Genomic DNA, 20800 nt, shown 5'->3' with positions numbered 1-20800 from the left:
TGGAGCATGTCACCTGGGTGGGGAAGGAAGAGAACTAGCAAGACAGAGTACAGAAGGTCCAGACGAAGACCTTTCACTACCTGTGAGTTATGTGGGAAGTTCGCCTCAGGGCTGGACTCTTCTTTCAGGGCAGGGCAGGGGCGGTCCTGGTGTCCTAGGGAATGGAGATATGGAAGCTACAGGACAGACATGGTTGGACAGAAGTTCACAATTGTATAACAAAGTATTTGAGAACTTCTACGTAAGATATGACTACAAAGGAAAAGAATCACTGCAGCCATTTTTGTAATGTACATTTAACACTGCCTGACGTGTGTTAAGACCCTACCTACGTTCTTCTAAGGAAGAATTCCAATTTGCCAATTCCAGAAGTGGATTAGTTCTGTCAGCTAAGGCCTTTAACGTCAGCTAGACTATCCCAGAATTCGTGCAGACCGTCCAAAATCATTGACTCCAAGAATGTTTAAAGAGTGACTCCTACTGGAGTCACTCTTGCCTGTATGTGACATTTCTTAGCTATTTTGGAAATTGCATAGATGCTTGGGAGGCAAATGGTTGCTTCAGCAGCATCTCTCACTTGTAGAAATACACTTCCATCCCCAGAGAAATGTCCTCATTCTTAATACCTTTGCATTCAGGAATGGGACCAGTGCAAATGACTGGCAGAGCACCCAGGTCATAGAGATGATTTCTCAGGCCTGGCTGGAATGTGACTTTGTGCGGAACCCTTCGCATTGATCTGGCACACGCTGGTACCCAGAGGGCTTCAGACGTATAACATCAGTGCAGCTCCAGGGAACAGTCAGAAATCATTCATTTGCAATAACTTTATTGTTGTGGCAAGGAATGAGTATTTGAGTGATATTTAGGAGGGGAAGCCTGACATGGTAGAGCAGAGGGACATCTTTTCTTGTTTTTACCGGGTGGGACTTGCACTGATAGGCAGAACTACTGATTTGAGGGAAAGTGCCAATTCAAGTAAGACCTATTAACAAATGCTATCTAATTAAATGCTAGGTGGGAGTGCATGTACTATAAGTATAAAAAGAACTTGAGAGATGTGGATGGTGACTTTTAGGGTAAATGAGTAGGCAGGAAAAGTTAAAGTATAAGAAACAGGATTTGAAATAGGCACAATTTGAATAGGGGAAGGAGAAATAACATTTCAATTCAAGGAGCTTGGCTTCAAAGATGTATTCAAAATAAATGGCAAAGTACAAAGATAATGGCTTGATATTTTTACCAGCCTTTATAAAAGGAGTAAATATTTTCAGTGACAGTATCATAAGAACATCAGCTTAGAGATAAAAGCATTGTCTCAGCTCTTCATTTTGACAGGAAGAAACTGAGGCACCAGAGGTTGAGCGTTTCAGGTGCTGCTACCCAGCCAGCGTGTGCTGGATCTCGACTGCCCCAGAGTCCAGCCTACCACTCTGTCTGCTGGCCTGGGTTTTGAAACTTTCATGAACCCAGGAGGAGTGGATTGAGCACCCAGTCAAAAAGCCCTGTGACACTTCTAGGCAACAAAAGTATATGAAGTTCACTTCTAAGGGTCACATATAATAAAAAGCCGCATGGTGATTGTTTTAGCTTTGGGGATAAGGCCCCCAGTCACTCCATCAGTCATGTGATGGAAGGAACCGTTATGAGGCAAAGAGGTTAAAATCAAAACTCTTGCTTTCCTTGCCAAATACATCATTTAACTCAGCCTTTCCAAACAGTTTTCCTATCTGTTCAATGGGAATAATGCAGACTCTGTGCAGGGTTAAATGAGGTGATAAGTAGTGACGTTCAGGAGTCCCATACAAGTGCTCTAGTTTTAAAGGTCCTGCCTGAGCTGGCTTCTGCAAGGCAGAGGCTCATACTCCTCCACCCACCATCCTGAGTTAATGCTACCTAAGTGCTGTCAGGCCATGCTCCCCTCTGGTCCCCCATATTCCTAGTCACCAGAGGCAGGCCTCTGGGAGTTCTAAGGGGTTTAATGTATTCTGAAAGAGACATGCATGCTGGTCAGGTGTTGTGTGGTCTCCGGCCAGTGTATTACTGGGGAGCAGGAAGAATGGCTTTTTTTTGAGGCCCTTTTCTCTGCTCAAGGCCCTTTATTAGCGAGTGGAGGAACTTAGATTTCAGTTCCAGCACCCACTGCCACCATGGCAGGTGCCTTTGCACAGTGCACAACACGTGCAGCAGGCCACAGTTGTCCCAGAGCACCCCGAGCTGCCCTGCTTTGTGCCCGAATTGTCAGCACACTCAGCGTTTGTACCTGTTGGTGCCCTGTTCTCTTTCACTTCACTGCTCTGTAGTTCTTCCTGTCAGCATCATCTGGGCAACTGTATTTTCTTTCTGAGTGCTTCCTCGCACAAAGAGGGGCACAGTGATAACCATCCAAATGAAATGTTTTTATGCGATAAAGAATTTTCTCACACCGCTCATTTGATGTACCTAGCAAACTTGTGAAGTCAGGATTCTCCCCAGTCTGAAAGGAAAGTAGGGTTTGAAGGATTAAGCAGAGTCCATCCTCAGAACTGTGTGGATTGTTTGCAGTTTCATTTGTTACTAAAGACTTAAAAATATTTGAAGCCAGACATCAGATTTTGACTCACTACGGGTTAGCAATCCCCTCTCTGTACCTACCTAGGTGGGTAACGCAGATATCTGTAGGGTAATTAAGGTAAAAGCAGCACATTTGTCATGGGGTGCTTTTGAATGAAAGCCATTTTAAGTGTACTTGCATTTTTCAGGTTTCATGGATATATTCAGAAATATTAATGTTACATAATTGAAGTCTAATATTGCACCCTGAAGCCCAGAGTGGAAAATAAATGACTATTTCCCCCCCCCCCTGCCCTTCCACACCTGTCAGAGTTAATTTTTAACCACTGGTACATTGCAAAACATTATTCATAAATCTTGTTTTAAATACTGTGGGCTTGGTTTTCAACCAAGACTGAAGCAAGCACTAAGGTAGAGGGAAATGACTTTGAGTTTTACTTTTCTCTGATTTATTTTTTATTGGGTTTAAAATGTGGTCTGACATTAGAGAGTTGTCTCACAGGTGAGAAATGAAACCTTGAAAAAAACCATATGCATTTAGAAGGAGTAGGAGTTAAGAAGCAAAAACAAGCCATACAGAGGGGTACTGACAGGAGGTCTTTAGTGTGTGCTCAGAGCACGCCTTATCTCAGGGTGCACATGGTGGTGGGGTGTGGCCCAGTTTTACTTTTGTTTCCACTGTGCAGCCTCCTGTTTCTCCCACATCTGAGAGGGAAATCATGGGAGGTATAACTTTAGTCCCCTAAGCTACAGACACACCTTTTCAGGTACCTTGTATAACATGTTGGTTTTGTGCATAAGTAAAAGTACACTTGTTTATAAATGGAAATGGGATTTTTTCTTAGCATGGAATCACTAAGAGCACTGAGCATGGATTAATGATTTGTCTCATCCAGAAAAGCCCTTCTGTCTTAAGTTGTCCTAAATTAAAATTATGAAGAGGCATTCATTTAACCCTTAAATGAAGATTTTAGTTCATTTAGTCTTTTCTCGCTGCCTTTAAAAAAAAAATGATCTTTGTGCATAAATGATAGAACACAAAAATATGTGAGAGGTTGTGCAGATGAAAACTGGTTGTGGAGCATTTGATGGTGGTGGGCATGTATGGATACCGCGTTCAAGGTATATAACTTTCAAACATGTCTTAATAATTACGGTACATTTTCCTGGCTGATAAGTGAAATAAGATCTATTTTTTATTCCAAAATGAGCCTTAAATTTTGAAGAGAGAAAGACAGTGTTTTTGAAGAATTCAGAAGGTAATCATATGTATTCTGGCATGGCCGAGTTCTTGGGGTCTTAGAAATGCTGAAATCAAAATACAGGTTTTGATAGAGCCTAGCTACCTTGTGAAAATACTGTTAGGCCATCTGGACATTCGATTTATTAGTTATTCTTACTGAACTATTTTTTAATTAACAATAGGTTAAATGTCAGTTGGACAGTTTTGTTGACCAATTTGTTTGAAATTTTGGGCTTAGTCTGAGATAAATGAAACAGAAAGTTGATCCTTTTTCCCCCAAGCAGGAGCTAACTGCTTTCTACCAGCAGAGGGCTCCCTTTTTAAACTAATAAAGAGCATGTGCCTGGGGATCACTTTTCAAAGACTAAAATTGAATGGGAAAAGACTCAGCTCTCACGTTCGGTAGCATAATAGAACCTCTGTGGTAGATGATTATATATAATATGAGAAATGTGTTTGAAAGAAGTTTTCAAATCTTTTCCAACACTTCCTTTAAGTAGAAGGTACCCTGCTTCTGAGTGAATATTTTTTTTTCTGAAATAAAATATTCTTAGATGAGAACATTTTAGCCTTAGAAGGTCTTGACATGAAATCTGTGGCTCTAGACAGGTATGCTCACGTGACTGATGTTCCCAAGGCTTCAGCTTTAGAAAGGCTATTTTTAAAAGTAGGGCAAGTTATGCAGCCCACAATGCCAGGGTATTCTCTGAATTAACTGTATGTCCCTGTGATCAGCTGGCTAGAGCTGGAAAAATCACAGACTGGTTTTGCCTCTCATTGGAAAAGTAGGTTTTGATGTCAGTTGCAGGAAAGTTTGTAAAACCACTTCTCTGAGTTTAGCGTTGCTTCCCAGGCACTGCAGTAATCCCGAAGCTGGTTGTTCCTGCCTGTGTGCTCTTGCCAGCACCCAGGTCTTCCTTTATCACTGCTTGTGACCACTGGGTCCTCATCACCAATAGAGTGTGAAGGGATTTTTTAGTCTAAACAAACTGAAATAAGAACTAGAAAAGGCAGAGTTTTGTTGTAGGTGTGACATTTTTGCATGTGGCTTAAGCGAAATTAAGTTTCACTTGTTAATTTTTATTTCCAGTGGCAGAGGGGAACTGAAGAGTGGTATCAGTTCGGTAGAGAAAAAAGGAGCTTAGAATTGAACAGCAGAAGGCTGTCAGAAGAGTGTGTGGGGAGGGAGGGGGTTAATGAGAGAATTGATGGGTCTTTAAAATGCTTTCTGGCTTTCAAGTTAGTGATGCCATGATTTCACACCGTTAAGTGATCCATGCTGATGGAAGTGGAAATGTTCTTAGGTCAAATTTGAATGTTAACTTTAAAATCTGCCTCAGTGCCCCCCACCCCTTCTGGAAAGGTATGCCCTTTCCAGGTAGCCATCCCAGGGACAGGGGCAGATGGTCTTTTTAATATAAAGTGTGTAGTGATTGAAAAGTGAGTTGGAATTGGTGGTAACAACAGCCAGAGAGGGGATTTTCTTCCTTTGTTAGTCATAAGGTGCTCATAGAGCAGTGTCCATGGGAGGTACAGTAGTCTCCCTGCGGAGCCCTCACTACTAGGAAACATTAAGACCCTGTTCCCCTGGGGAGTGCTTCCCTGGCAGGCGGTACACCTGCCAGGCCGGCTCCTGCTGTGTGGGTGGGGGTGCGCGTGAGCGTGGCACCATGTTCTGGGCCGTTCGGAGAGGTTCAGGCCTTTACAAGCAAGGCTTTGATTCTATTTTTTGCTGAACTAGCTCAGCCACTTCCTGTGTTTGGCTGCGCAGAGTGCCTGGCTTCACCGTGGCCACTTGAGCCCCGCGAGCCAGCGAGCACGCCGCCGCAGCCAGTGAGAGAGGCTATTTTAGGTCCCCTCACAATGGCCTTCTCATTTCCTCCGCGAAAATGAGCAAGTTGGGCTGGCATTGACCACTTGTTAGCCGATGACAACTTTGGCTCCCCTCCCCCACCCGAAATCCCTAGCTCAGCAAATATTTGAACCTGCCCAAGTTAATCATGAAGCTGCGATCTTTATCTAAGAGAGACGTGCGAGCGCCTGGGCTTTTTCCCTCCCCCGTATTACCAACATCGAGTGGGTTTCTCTATGGGGAGCCGGCAGTGAGCAGCTGCTGGGGCCGAGCGATTGTCTGGTCGCTGGGGCCGCTGTGAACGCCCGAGGGTCCTGCAGCTGCCGGTTGCTGCTCGAGCACTGCCCGCCGCCGTCTGGAGGGGGCCGGTCCGGCTCTGGAGGAAGAGCTGTTGGGATTTTTTTTTTCCTTCACTGTCAGATACCAGCATTTCAAAGGAAAATCGCTGAAATGCATAACCTGCAAAGTAAGTCGCCTTTAATTTGTGCACCTTTCTGCCACCTCATTTGTTTTTGTAATTCTGTGAAAGGTTTATTTCTAGAGTGTGTCTGTTGTATGTGTGAGGTGAGAGGGAGATGGATGGGAGATTAGGGGAGACACTCCTCATTTCCTCAAGGGGCACTGTTTGAGGCACAGATGGGGATTAGGTTGGACACAGAGATGGAGAGAAATACAGAGCCCTTGGCTGGAAGCTGGTGCCTGGCCAGCTTCTGAGGCACCATAGAAAATCACCTGTCCTCCTCCCTGGTTAGGTCTGCCACATGGGGCCAGCAGCAGGACTAGTTTGCAGCAAGTGTCCCCAAGGCATGGGGGCCACAGCTAATCCCAGGACGCGTCTCCCTTCTGGAAGGAGGGGCAACAGTTAAATTATTAAGAATTTTCTTTTTTTTCTGAATTGTATCCAGGGACCTACTCCCCCCTGCACCATCATTTTTATCAGTTATAGCTGAACTTCAGTTTAGATCTATTTATTAAATCCAAAGGCAAATAGAAAAGATTAGGAGGGAAAAGGTGGCAGAACATAATTTTATGAGTTCAAATTTGACATAAAGTTTGAGAAATGCCAAGGGCTTCTGCATCTTTAATGTGTCACTCAAAGATGGGATTGATATATACTAGATCACCAAGCTCACTATTTCATCAGTCACATTTGAAGGGGGGGTTGTTTCTCCCATCATATTTAAATGTGAAGAGATTGGTATGTTAGGTTCCAATAAAGGTGGCAGGATTGTAGGCAGAATAGCTTTAAAGACATAAAATTAATAATGAGATGTTTAAGATATAAAGCAATTGATTGCTTTACCTTTAAAGAAGGAAAAATATTTGTTCCTGGAGTGAGTCTTTTGAGATAGAGGAGGGACAAAAGCCCCCAAAAGTGATTACATCACCTTCCCCCTTACGCTGTACTAGCTCAAGAATGTGGTTGATGATGGTTCTCAATGAGAAATATTTGGCCAAAGTAGCTCTGCCGCTATTCTTTCTTTTTTGGAAGGTGCAACTTAGAGGAATTCTGTTAGTAACATCAAAATCATCATTCATGATGCTGACAATTATGTTTATTATCTCTGTATCAAACATCTTCATTCCTGGTAAGAGTTCACATCCTTAGTCCATAAAGTCTGGTTTTAACTTGGCAGTGTTTATTAGGAGATTTTTGCCTGTATATTTCCTTTTAGCTGTGCTTTCAAACGTGGTACATTTGTGACAGTGTTTAAATTCAGAGTTTGCTACACTATGTAGGACAGAAATGAAATACCCCATTTCTACAGTTTTTAAATCCTTTCATTTTAAGTATATAGAAAGATACTTAAGAACCATAAGTAGACCCGAGGTGTACATCATGCCCTTGCAAGATTGTTAAACCTAGCAATGACCAGGCTATCTCTAAACCCAGACGCACTAGGGGAAAAAAAGCTACGTGCTGCAGCATATCAGCTTTTGTCAACCTGCCAACGGCGGAGCGTACCATGCTGCAAAGGAATAATAAAAAAGGAATTAGAAAACTCACTGCTAGAGGAGAACAGTCAAATTAAACACCTTTTTGAAACGATGAGCCTGCAGACATGGCAGTTCTATTAAATGTACGTTCTTCTTGAGGTTGGGCAGTGTTAAGGCTGGAGGAGAAGAGAAATGATGAAGCAGGAGTGGTCTGGTGACATTTTTCTGACTTGATTGGCTGGGGCGTGTGATGTAATAGGTTACAGTGCAGCCCCTTATAGGTTTTAAAATGAATTCCAAGACACCATTACAAAGAAAGCCGGACTCTTTTCTTATAACTGAGCTCAGCCAAGGAAACTCTCACACAAATGTACAACACTGTTTGGAATATGGAAGACCTGGATTTAGAATATGCTAAGACAGATATAAATTGTGGCACAGACTTGATGTTTTATATAGAAATGGATCCACCAGGTAATACTGCAGTATTCTTATAGAAAGCTAGTTAATTTTGTGGCTTTTTTGGGACAACTACCAGAACAGAGACTCTTTTGATTTCTATTTTTAATTTGTATTAATTAGTAAAAATTAATTTGTTCATAACTTGAAAATTTAGCAAATTGTTTGCCTGTGGAAGCAAGCAGATCAGGCTGTGTGTGGTAAATGTTTAATTCTTACTTGAATGAATATGAAGTGAATTCCATTTCTTGACTGCTATCTGTCCTTTGCTATTTAGGTTATATTGTTCCTTTAATTTAAAGGATGCATCTTTTGTGCTGTTATTCTCTATTGACAGTAGATGAGAATAGTGTGATACTTTGCTGTGATAACACTTGGTACTTTAGAAAGCATGTGAAATGTAGCAGTGATTGCAACTCAAGTTTTGAAACTATTATGAATCAAAAATTGAGATTTTGCCTGTTCTCTTATATTAAGATACTATAGTGAGAAAAGAGGTTGGCTTTTCATTATTAACATGAGTCTTTATGACAGTTTCCTGAAAATTTTTGCATAAATTAAATAACAGTGCTTTAAAACTTTGGACACAAAATGTAGCTAAAAATCCTAGGCTTATGTTGCTTTCTAAATTATTTCATTGCAATGTTAGCCCTCCCCCCATTTTAGAAGCATTGCAACCTTTTATCTGTCACCAGTTGGTATATGAATACTGATTTGACATTGAGGTAGAGGGGTATGGTTTTTAATCAGTGTTGGCATATTTTATCATATAGAATATTAATGTGAATACTAAGGAAATTTAGGTCACAGATGAGTTTCTTAAAGTGGCTTTTGGCAGAATAGTGCCTCTAAGAGAATCCCAATTCCTCCTCTTTAAACATATTGCTGTAGATGAGCTGTTTTATTACCACAGCAGCATTTCTGGAGGACACAAACTGAATTTGGCTTTCAAAATTAAATAAAAGGAAATTAAAGCTAACCCACGTGATTCCTCCTGTTCATGGTTTCGTTAGCTGGGTTTGACCAGGCATGAAACTTTAATATATCTAGAAGTAGAGAATGCCGTGACTTCATTTACTTGGTCAGCCCAGTTTGTTATAGTCTCTTAGCTGTTCTCCCTTTCAGTTTTTCTTTTTCAGCCATACTCTAAAAGATATCCTATTTTAAGAAAAGTATCTTCTGTGGATTGTCGCTGTATTTTAGTCACTCCCATTTTTTTCTGTATAAAAAAAATGTTTTATCTGGAGAATGTCAGTCTAACTTAAAAAACGTTTGATGGTAGTTGAGAGATTGCAAGCAACTTCTTCTTTCTCCTCAATCTACAGCACTGCCTCCTAAACCACCAAAACCCACTACTACTGTAGCCAACAACGGTATGAATAACAATATGTCCTTACAAGATGCTGAATGGTACTGGGGAGATATCTCGAGGTAAGGCTGCAGAGACTACAGAGGAGTCGTTTCAGAATAGGGGAAAGAAAAGCACCAGCTTGCTAAATTCCATTTTTAGGATATCATCCAACATAAGCATGAAACATAGTTGGTTCTCTTCCAGAGAAGTCACTGAGCACTAGAGGACTGTGAGTGCTGGGTGCCACAGGAAATTAAATACCCGAGAAGTTTCATTATTGACAGAGATGTCAGGAAAGCGCCAGGATGAAATGGCACTGCCTGAGGCAGAGTGGAAAGTCACTGTCTGTTAGGCAAAAGAATTAATGTTATTATCTTAACCATAATAAAATGGCACTTTTATTCCTTGTCAAAGGGGAGGAGTCGGGGGGAGTAGAGGGAAAGGAAGCCCATTTGGGATCATGAATTTGTCAGAGTATCTGGTAAAAAAATGAAAACTTCACTGATATACTAACAGTGAAAGTGGTATTTTTTAAATTCCTATGCACCTGTTTGTAGTGAGATAACACTTACAATATTCTTTGGGAAGCACAGAATAAATTAGGTCCTGATAACAATCTGTAACAGATACAAATCTAATCTGTAAGGACAGAGGGCACATGAAGGCACAGTGCACATTTTGCTGTGAACCAAAAACTGCTGTAAAAAATAGTCATGTCTTTTTAAAAAATGTAAACCCACACTCTCCTTCAGGTAAGCATTGTCTTGTATTTTCATTTTAGGGAAGAAGTGAATGAAAAACTTCGAGATACAGCTGACGGAACCTTTTTGGTACGAGACGCATCTACTAAAATGCATGGTGATTATACGCTTACACTAAGGTGAGGTCAGAGAAAGTGGCTAAACGTGGAATGTTTGAGTTGATATTGAAACACATATTTCTAATGCTATTTTCTATATTGTATTGACAGGAAAGGAGGAAATAACAAATTAATCAAAATATTTCACCGAGATGGGAAATATGGCTTCTCTGACCCATTAACCTTCAACTCTGTGGTTGAACTAATAAACCACTACCGGAATGAATCTCTAGCTCAGTATAACCCCAAGCTGGATGTGAAATTACTTTACCCAGTATCCAAATACCAACAGGTAATCAAAATGCAACACTATATCTAGTCAAAGCAATGCTTAGAAAACATTTTGAAGCAGATGTGTTACATGTAATAAAGTTTGAAAAAATTTCCAGAATTGTCAGTCATTTTATAATGGCTGAAGAAAACATTTAAGGAATGCTGCCCATGTCAGATAGCTTGTTTAATATTTGATTCAAATATACACCAACTAAATTTTTCTTTTTCCTTTGATCTCTAATCCTTGTAGGATCAAGTTGTAAAAGAAGATAATATTGAAGCTGTAGGGAAAAAATTACATGAATATAACACTCAATTTCAAGAAAAAAGCCGTGAATATGATAGGTTATATGAAGATTATACCCGGACTTCCCAGGTTAGTTTCCTGCAAAAATCAAATTTCACAGCTCTTAGTTATTAGAACCTAACGTGTTATATTCAGCTTCAAAAAAAAAGAAAAGTTTTTAAAAATAAAGTAGGGGGTAGAAGATTATTGTTAAATATCCTAGTAATAATTCCTGGTATATCTAACCCTTTTATTAAGGGACACTCTTAAGAATCTGAGTAAGTTCACCTGATAAATGAAGCCATTATGACATAATTACTCCACAGAGTCCCGCCTCTGCAATGGAGGTGTAGCCCTTACATACCAACCATGAAAAGTAGAGGCTACATCTTCCATAGGCTGGCATGTATCTGGGGCTGCAAGAAAGTCAAATGCCATAAAAGGCTGACAGAGTAGAGTGGCTACACAGACGGAAGCTGTAGGAGCTGCCCGCAGTCATCCCCTGGAGATCGGGGCAGTCGTGCAAAGGAAACGTGTGCGCCTGCGTCACCTAGCTAGCTCGGGAGTAATGTAGACCCAGCGTCCTGGTAGTCTTTGCAGTAACACTTTGTTCTGTGAAAGGGAGATGACATTGTCTTATTAAAATGATATTGCAGGAAATCCAGATGAAGAGAACAGCTATTGAAGCATTTAATGAAACTATAAAGATATTTGAAGAACAGTGTCAAACCCAGGAGCGGTACAGCAAAGAATCCATAGAAAAGTTTAAACGTGAAGGCAACGAGAAAGAAATACAAAGGTTGGTGGGCCACAAATGTGCTGGTGTTGTCCTTGTGCTAGACCTAATCAGAATCTTCTGAAACTGTTTAAAGATGATCTCTTTTGGTGTTCTGAATAACTTAAAGAACATTTTATCTGTTGAAAACTGCTGGGAATTCATAGTGAAACCTTCCTCGTGCACCCAGGTGATTACAGATGTGTTTTTCTTGCCTTCAGGATTATGCATAATTATGAAAAGTTAAAGTCTCGAATCAGTGAAATTGTTGACAGTAAAAGGCGGCTAGAGGAAGACTTGAAGAAGCAGGCAGCTGAGTATCGGGAGATTGACAAACGTATGAATAGCATTAAGCCAGACCTCATCCAACTTAGAAAGACAAGAGACCAATACTTGATGTAAGTATCAGCAGTGAACTGAGTGTGTGGCTGGTTAATCAATAATTAATAACTGCGACAGTTAATCAATAATTAATAAGTTCTTAATGCATTTGTTTTACGACTTTTCCAGGTGGTTGACACAGAAAGGGGTCCGGCAAAAGAAGCTCAATGAATGGCTGGGCAATGAAAACACTGAAGAGTAAGTAGTTATTAGACAGGGGCGAGAGCACAAGAATTCTTTCATTTTAGGAAAGTGCATGACTTGCTTTGTTTTCAGAACAAGTAAGGAATTTCCCTGAGTTTGGAGCATCTTGTATAAACTCAAGTCTCATCATCCAGAATTGGAAAGTTTAGTGAAGGAGGGTGACTACTTTTTCCCCATAGTGCAGTACAGGGACACTATGATGTTCCTGAGACTGTAAAGAAAAAAAAAAAAAATCCCAGTATATTTTTGAAGCTTATGCTTTGTTGGAATTATTTGAAAGCTGGCAATCCTCCTAGGTAATTTCCCAATCTAAACTGGACAAACAGGATCACTTAATACCGTCCTCTTTGCCCAGGTACCTAAGTGCAGTAGCTGACTTGGAAACAGGTAGCTACAACTTAGCACTGCTCTCTCTGTCCAGGGAGGTTACACTGAGGCTAAGAAATTCAAGAGGAAAACTCGGGCCACAGAAGGTAGTCCAGCCTGCTTGGCTTGCTTAGCAGGAGAGGCAGGGAGAAGTGAGATGGGGGGCTGGGGAAAACCATACACATCATTTAGAAAGCTCCTCTCCTCTCTTCTTAGTCAATATTCGCTGGTAGAAGATGATGAAGATTTGCCCCACCATGATGAGAAGACCTGGAATGTCGGAAGCAGCAACCGAAACAAAGCTGAAAACCTACTGCGAGGGAAGCGAGATGGCACTTTTCTTGTCCGGGAGAGCAGTAAACAGGGCTGTTACGCCTGTTCTGTTGTGTATGTATCTCCGGGAAGCTATTTTCTTATTATTGAGGTGGTCATTCCTTCTACCCACCTTGAGGGCAAGGATTTGAGGAAATTCTAATCTTGAAAGCAATCTGATAGTAAAATGATGTAGATAAGGAAATAAAACACACTATTTGAAAATCCAGGAGTATTTTACTCCTCACAGGGCCTAATAGAAAGAAACCTGCTGTTTGTGTTTGCTGAGAAATCATGTCCAGCCACTACAGTGGAAATAGCAGAAGATGTGGCTTCTGAAGCCCCCCGTCGCCAAAACAGCATCTGCGGTGATGCGCGTGAGCACAGCGTCTCCACCAAGACCCTGGCTGCTATCCTTGAGCGGGGACACAGGAAATACACATTTCATCACGTGGCATGTTTGTTTAGTAGCTTGGGGAGTCCTTTGAAAAGGGAATTTTGGGTCTCCAGCTTCATGGCAGAGGGCCAGTGTCCTCTACAACACTTCTGAAAGTGCATCCTACCCTACGGCCTGCTTCCATCTAAGCAGAGAAATTTCCTATGGGATAGGAGTGAGGGCAAGGGGATAGGAAAGTAAATGCAAAAAGATGGGAGTCGCATAGACAGAGTAAGGACAGTTGGGAAGACAACTGTCAAGAACGCCGGCGCTGGCCGCATCGACATGATCTCACTGCACTCCGCAAAGCCACCCTGTCATAGATATTACTGTGGTCTTGCTAGTAAGCCATTCTCAAGCAGAAAATACAGCCACTCGTGAAGGCAGGCTCCCGACCCAGGGCACCAGCTAGTGAGTGGCCAGCCACACTAAGCAGGGCGGTTGTCTGCAGCGAGGGCACGTTGTCATGATGACAGTCTGATTGAAACATCCTTATGGAGTTGTGAATTTGTCCTGGATAAGCTCAAAGGCATTTGTTTTTTCTCCTCTCTAGGGTGGATGGTGAAGTAAAGCATTGTGTCATAAACAAGACCGCGACGGGCTATGGCTTTGCCGAGCCCTATAACTTGTACAGCTCTCTGAAAGAACTGGTGCTACATTACCAACACACCTCCCTCGTGCAGCACAATGACTCCCTCAACGTCACACTAGCCTACCCGGTATATGCACAGCAGAGGCGATGAAGCGCTGGCCCTCGGATCCTTCTCCTGGAGTTCACACACCCTGAAACCTCTGGAAAGCACAGGGCTTCTCTCCAGCCTGACCTGTGAATTGAGCTGCGGAAACGAAGCTGTCTGCCTTCAGATGGGACTCGAGCTTTCTTCGACAAAAAGTAGTAGGGGAAGACAAGCAGCCTTGCACTGCTGTGCCATGACCACACATTTCTAATCCGGATTGCTTATCCTTTCTTCCCTTTTTTTTTGGTTTAATTTAAAGCCACAATTAAACAAAGAGAAAAAGAAATGCAAAAATCTCTGCGTGCAGGGACAAAGAGGCCTTTCACCATGGTGCTTGTTAATGCTTTCTGCAGCTTTACCAGCTCAAAGTTGGGACCTTGTAGACCTCGGAGGGTGGATGGGCCAAAGAGCCCTGCCCGGGACGCTCGGTCCAGCCTGGCCGTTGCTGTGATGGTGGGCCCAGACACATCGCACTGTGGATTATTTCATTTTCTAACAAATGAACGATATGTAGCAGACAGGCACTTCCACTCACAAGGGACACTTTGGGAGAATGTCAACTCACATGTGTTCAAAGAAAATTCTGTTGTGACAGAGTGCCAGAAAGTGTGTTGTTTAAACTTTTCAAAATAAAAAAACCCACCAACAAAGAAATCGAACTTGGAAAACAAGACTTTAAGTGACATTCAGTATATAAAATATGTACATAATATGGGATGACTAACTATAAAATAGATGGATTTGTATCGATACCAAATAGCTTCTGTTTTGTTTTGCTGAAAGCTAAATTCACAGTGCTATGCAACTCTTAATTTTTATCAAGTTGTTATCTCAGTTTCAAATATACCTTCAGAATAAGCTTCCCCCACCCCAGTTTTTGTTGCTTGAAAATATTGTTGTCCCGGATCTTTTTGTTAATATTCGTTTTGTTATTTTTTTTAAAGAAATGTATAGGATGCCAGTTTAAAAAAAAATGGCTTCAGAATTAAAACTATGAAATATTTTACAGTTTTTCTTGTACAGAGTACTTGGCTATTAGCCCAAGGTTAAAAACTTCATAACAGATTTTTTGGACTAAATGTTTTGTTGGGCAGTGCCTGATAAGCTTCAAAGCTGCTGCTTTATTCAATAAAAAAGAGAAAGATATATGAATATGACAAAGTATCGCTAAGTTCAGCAATGTTGTTTCGAGACTTAAAATACGGTACCTGACAATGTTTGTTTCATAAAGAATTGTGAACTTCTTGAATCTGTGGGGGCGGGGGTATAGCAGTCGGGTGTACAGGTGGGATGTTGGGGAGCGGTGGCTCCGTGGTATGCACTTTGTCGAGATTGCAGAGAAGTGAATTAGTGCAAAGTGAAGTTGCTTATACTTCAGTCTTTCCCATTTCACCCTGCCAGTTACTGACAATTACCAAGCTACTGTAACCCAGGGCAGCCGCTCAGATCTCAGCCGGCAGGGGCAGGCGAGGCTCCAGGAACGTGTTCACCTTCGTTGGCAAAGTTGACTTAAAGGTATACCCTCGCATTTATAAATCTTCTCTGACACATTAGGCTACCCACGACCACCGACCAACATTCATTTTAGAAAAGGCATGATCTAAAAAATAAGTTCTTCTTCTAACTGTCCATTCAACTTAGATAACAAAGCAAATAGGATGGTGGCTAGTGCCGGGTGGCACTCGCTTACAGGCACAGCCATCGCAGCCGCGCTCCGAAGGCCCTTCCCACCACCCAGACCCTGGTATCTTCCCCGGCGGGGTGAGGGGGGTGTGCCAAGAGGCCATTTTCCAATTTAGGGCGGGAGTGAGAGGCCACTTTCCCTGAATTACATATGCAAAAGCCTTTCTGTTCAGCAGAAGTTGGACATGTGTTGGAAGGAATAATCACGGTCACTACCTTGTAGATTAAAGTGGAATCTCAATTTGTTTTCCTTTCTCAATACTAAACAGACTCACCCACAGCTTGCTTTCTTTTCCCTTCAAATGCTGGGGTGAGGGTTGTTTGGTTTTTATATTGTTCCTTTGAAAGTTCTTTTGAAGGAATCAGTCTAGCAGCTGACTTAACTGTAGAATGTATTTTTTCCTCTTTACATGAAGCTACTCATATTCGAGCAATAGTCAGTCTTACAGCCGGACTGTCAGCCCTCAAACTTGACTGTACTGATCTGACCATCTATCTCCCTCATCTCCAGACAATTGATTTCCCTGCTTTTAGTCTATGAGTGTCTGCTTTACAACTTGCCTTTCCTGTCACACAGAGATCTAACAATTAATTAGCTAATAGTTTATGAACTAGTGGTGGTGTTTTTTTTTGGTAGCACATCCATGTATGCTATTCAGTATATTTTTTTACTTAATTTCTAAAATACAAGTCCTGAGATGGGATGTTTCATTAAGAGTTACAGTTTTGTAATGTTTTGCTTTGACACATCACGTCATGACATGGTATGCAGGCACTTGCCTTCTTTTCCATTTCAAGTATAAATGCAACAGACTCCTTTAAACAGCAAAGGCAAGATTCGTCATTCCTTATCACAGTGAGTTACACCATCCATGTGATGTGACCCCTCTGGCAAATGCCTTTTTGATTGCGTGTAGCATGCCCACTCCACCTGTCACTCTAGATGTTTAACCTGGGTTCAGTCTCCTAACAGTATTGTCTGAGTGGCTCAGGAGTAGAAATGACTACAGCAGAGCACTCCCGATATATGCTTTTATCCATGCATTGATTTTCTCACCAGTGTAGTGTCCTAAATGTCACCAGCTAAGCTGCAGAGGCTGTAATAGGGCTGTAGAAATGGGAGCTTTGGGACCCGATAGTACACGAGAAAAATCACCACATGAAAAGGCAAAAAGCATGTGTTTGCAACATCTGACAGCTTCATGGCCCTTTATCTGTATATATGTATATGTGCATGGACTGTGTTCCAAGAACACCTCAGCTGAAATGATTCCACAGTCGTTGAGTTCAGTACATAACAAGCAAGTGTCTAGTACAAGTCTTGTATATGTGTATGGGTTGTTTCCTTCCTTTGAAGTTGCTTTGTTTTGTCTTTTGAAGATGAAAATTGTTTGCAAGTGTAGTGAGAAGTTCATAATTCTTTGGCTTTTTTCTGTTTTTAGAAGTTACTCCTTTGGGGGAACTGGTCTGGATGACTTGCTTAACTTGGAAATTCTCCTTATCAGTGTGTTGAGTCAAAATGTGTGTATGTGAGCTGTCACTGTGGGGAACAATCGCTTTGTCATATAGCTGGTTATGAACTAGTGATGTGTTTGGGAAGTCCTACTGATGTTCCTTACTGGGAGAAAAAAATCTGCTGGTGTTAACAACTGTGCTTTTGCTATGCATGGTGTCCACGTCAGTTGGAAGGCAGACCCTGAGATTTGAGTTCAGGGTCATTTAAGAAAGGGGCAGTTGAAAGCACAATGCCTCACATGGGACAAAGTTCCAATATGCCAAATTATTATTTTTTACAAAATCTAGTTACATAAATACTAGTATGACAAGTAGGGAGGAAATAGAATTGGGTTAATTGGAAACACTCTTCAAGTTAACATGAAATTTGTCACCATGAGATAGCATTAGCTGCCCAGGATGCTGCTATTAAAAAAAAAAAAAAAGCAAAACAAAAAATCTCATTTATATGTGTGTATTTTTTAAAGCTACGATCTGTTCAATGTTTTTACAAATCTGTTTATATGACATTGTTAAAATAAAGTTGGTCTTTGGACGAGAGGGAGGATGTCATGGTCAGTTGTAATTTTGCCTTCACAAGGCAACTGGGTGGGGGGTGGGGGGAGTGTGCCTCCTTGACATTTTGTTCAAGCTATAGATGCAATGAAGCTATGTCTTGTTTTAAGTTGCTTTAATGCATTGTATTAGGTCTTCAAATAGAATAAAGATTGTTTTGAAACTTAAGTTATAGTTTGAAATTTCAGTTACCACCTATGCAGTTTTTCTAAGACAGTCCTTTGGCTCTTGAGAGCAATAAACGTTGCTGCTCTCTCTGTAGTCTCCCATCGCCCACCCCTTTTACTCATTTATCATAATTATTTCATTTTTGTAAAATGAAGACATTAAAGTGGTCTCATGAATGATCGCTAGCTTAGTGTTTCCATATCCTTAACAATGGAAAAATACTTCTAGATGCTGTTATTTCAAGGCGCATTTTTGGAGTAAGAAAACATCAGGATGCCCACAGTCCTTCCTTCTCTACCACCTGTCTCCAACCTGCAGATCAATCTCTATGGTTTCAGAGGGTTCGTCTCTGTCCTGTAGTCTGCACATGTTGAACATCTCCAGCACAGAGAACAGTATGAGGCATTGAGCTATAGACAGGGAGTAAAACTAAATGCAGGCTTGGGCTTCCCAGTGTAGCATCCAGACAACATAGACAAACTTCATCTGAAATGGCATTCCCACTGGTGCTTACCAGGAAGGGACTTAAGAGTGGTGCCACTGCACACACTCATGTAAGGCACTGCCTTACATGAGGTACTGTGAGGGTACCTCATGGAAACATGGTCCATGCAGATGAGCATGACACATAAAAAACAGTCATGGCAGCCATGATTAAGAAACAGTACAGCAGTCACGGATTCACATACTGCTTTTCCCCTGCTCTCTTCTGTATCACAGAACTCTTTTTTTTCCCAAGGCCTTCTGCCCACTCACTCACATAGTGGGTCTCACATACCTCCATCTTGCCAGACAGTCCCTTTTTTGAGGTCCAAGTAGCACCACTCTGCTCTCTTTTTCAGGAATCTGACTGCTGAGCCCTGGTAACTTTGCTTCCTCCCATTATTCTGTCCCCAAGAGAAGTGCTTTTTGCTGTTGCTAATCTTTTACCACACCTGTTTGATGTCAGCCCTTCCATCATCTGAGTAACCAACAGTCTAGTCATTTCTATAAGTGTAGAGTGCTTTTTATGCATCGAATACTTCATGTGCCTTACTGAATCTGATTTTTCCACAATTATAGGATTTAAAAGATTATATGCCCATTCTGTAGATGTAAAAGCTGAAGCATAAATGTTTAAATTATTTACTCAAGACTGTGTCATGAAATAGAGCACTTATGTGGTCTGAATCAAGGCAGGGTTCTTTATCACTGCATTGTAACAGTCAGTGGCAAATGCACTAGGGAATTCTAAGAAAAGGTCACAGCTCACTCTTCCTGCTGGGAATCTAATCATGTGGCTCTCAACTGGTGACAGTGCACAAGGAGCTAATCATAAATGGCAGGAAATGGCAAGGGCTTGCATTATACCAGCGATTCTGGAAGGATGCTATCCCAACTAGTACCTAGCATCAGCACCCCTTGGAAACATGTTTGTTGGAAGTACAAATTCACTTTGTCCTGCTCACTTTCAGAGTGGAATCCAGCAATTGAGGCAACAAGCTCTCCAGGTGATCTTACCACTAAAGTTGAGAACCACTACTTTAGGATCACCCAGTTGTTGAAATACTTTTAGTATTCTAGTTAACAACCACTACTATTAAGGAAGGAAATAAATATATTTTATGATAAGATTTATGCTAATAGTCTAAGAGGAAAGAACATAGTGTGATTTACTGGTCTATCCTTCTTTGGTCTTCCTCAAATATTTAAGCAGATGGGAAAACTAACAACTTAGTTCACCTGCAAAGACCTCAAACTCTCGGGTTGCACCTAGTCAGTCTCTGGAACTCTTAAAGCATATGCTGTGTTTGGTATGCTAAAGGAGACTACTCAATACCCCAGTTCACCATTTACATCTTGGTCAATAATAATGCAAAACTGGTGATTATAAACCATGGCTGGTGTCACTAGTTGACTGAGTTCTGGTCCTTTGCATTGTCAATGACAATGTTCAAGTGAAAGCATTAGAACAATTGGGGTCTACTTTCTTGCTGCTATCTTAAAGCACCAAACGAGCATTAAACAATCAAAATGGGTATGAAGTTCATGACAATGTGGGGGAAATGACACTTTGCCCTGTTATCTAAAGCACAGGCCCCAAGTGAAAGAACTGTACAATTGCAACAGACAAGTTAAGGTTTATATGTTAAGAATTGATATCCTGGCAGCCCATTAAAAACTTTTTTCTGAACTGTTAACTTAGAAAATGTGTCTGCAAAGCAGAATCCTACACAGACCTAAATATAAGATCTAAAAACTGTAAAGCCTCTAGAAGAAAAAACAGGGAAAATGCTCTCTGACTTGATATTGGTGACTGGGTATTAACACCTAAAGCACAAGCAACAATTTCAAAAACAAACAAAATCAGACTACAGCAAAAGAAATGATCAGTAAAATGAAATGATAGAGTAGGGAAATTATTTGCAAGCCAGGTATCTGACAAGGGATTAATAACCAAATTATATGAAGAAGTCATACAACTCAGCAGCAAAATAATTTGTTAAAAAGTGAGCAAAGGAACTGACATTTTTCTATACAAAGAAGATATACAAATAGTCAACAGGTATTTGAAAAGGTGCTCAGTATCAATAACCATTAGGGAAATGGACGTCAAAGCCACACGACGGTTATTTCACGTGTTTATATGGTTATTATCAAAAAGGAGAAAAGCTGGTGAGGCTGTGGAGATAGGAACCCTGGTGTATTGTTGGTGGGGATATAAATAATTAGTACAGTCAGTCACTATGGAAAACAGTATCGAATTTCTCAACATGGCAATGTTGGATGAGCCTGCATCCACCTCCTTCCATGGTTTATCACACCAAATATACATGGAACACTTCTCTCTGATATCGCTCAGTAGACAAGCTGA

General features: G+C 41.2%; 1 protein-coding gene across 3 annotated transcripts in view; it reads left to right on the top strand.

The window, feature by feature from the left end:
• The window catches only part of PIK3R1 (phosphoinositide-3-kinase, regulatory subunit 1 (alpha)), a 77889-nt gene extending 60243 nt beyond the window's left edge, over positions 1–17646 (top strand). The window contains exons 1-10 of one of the 3 annotated variants that reach the window (XM_004678243.2): positions 5661–6114; positions 9371–9476; positions 10178–10276; positions 10367–10547; positions 10779–10904; positions 11471–11613; positions 11811–11987; positions 12100–12168; positions 12757–12927; positions 13842–17646. In XM_004678243.2, coding sequence (XP_004678300.1) covers positions 6099–6114; positions 9371–9476; positions 10178–10276; positions 10367–10547; positions 10779–10904; positions 11471–11613; positions 11811–11987; positions 12100–12168; positions 12757–12927; positions 13842–14031 — 1278 coding nt within the window. In that variant the 5' untranslated portion in view covers positions 5661–6098 and the 3' untranslated portion in view covers positions 14032–17646. Of the gene's footprint in view, positions 1–5660; positions 6115–7887; positions 8061–9370; positions 9477–10177; positions 10277–10366; positions 10548–10778; positions 10905–11470; positions 11614–11810; positions 11988–12099; positions 12169–12756; positions 12928–13841 lie in introns of those variants that run through there. The other 2 variants (XM_004678242.2, XM_012721827.1) reach the window with 2 other exon arrangements.
• The last annotated feature ends 3154 nt before the right edge of the window (positions 17647–20800 follow it).

Source organism: Condylura cristata, unplaced genomic scaffold (genome assembly GCF_000260355.1).
Source record: "Condylura cristata isolate star-nosed mole 26May11 unplaced genomic scaffold, ConCri1.0 scaffold00007, whole genome shotgun sequence".
In the NCBI taxonomy this organism is placed as follows: Eukaryota; Metazoa; Chordata; class Mammalia; order Eulipotyphla; family Talpidae; genus Condylura; species Condylura cristata.
The sequence above is the reverse complement of the archived record's forward strand: the minus strand, read 5'-3'. Positions and strand labels throughout refer to the sequence as shown.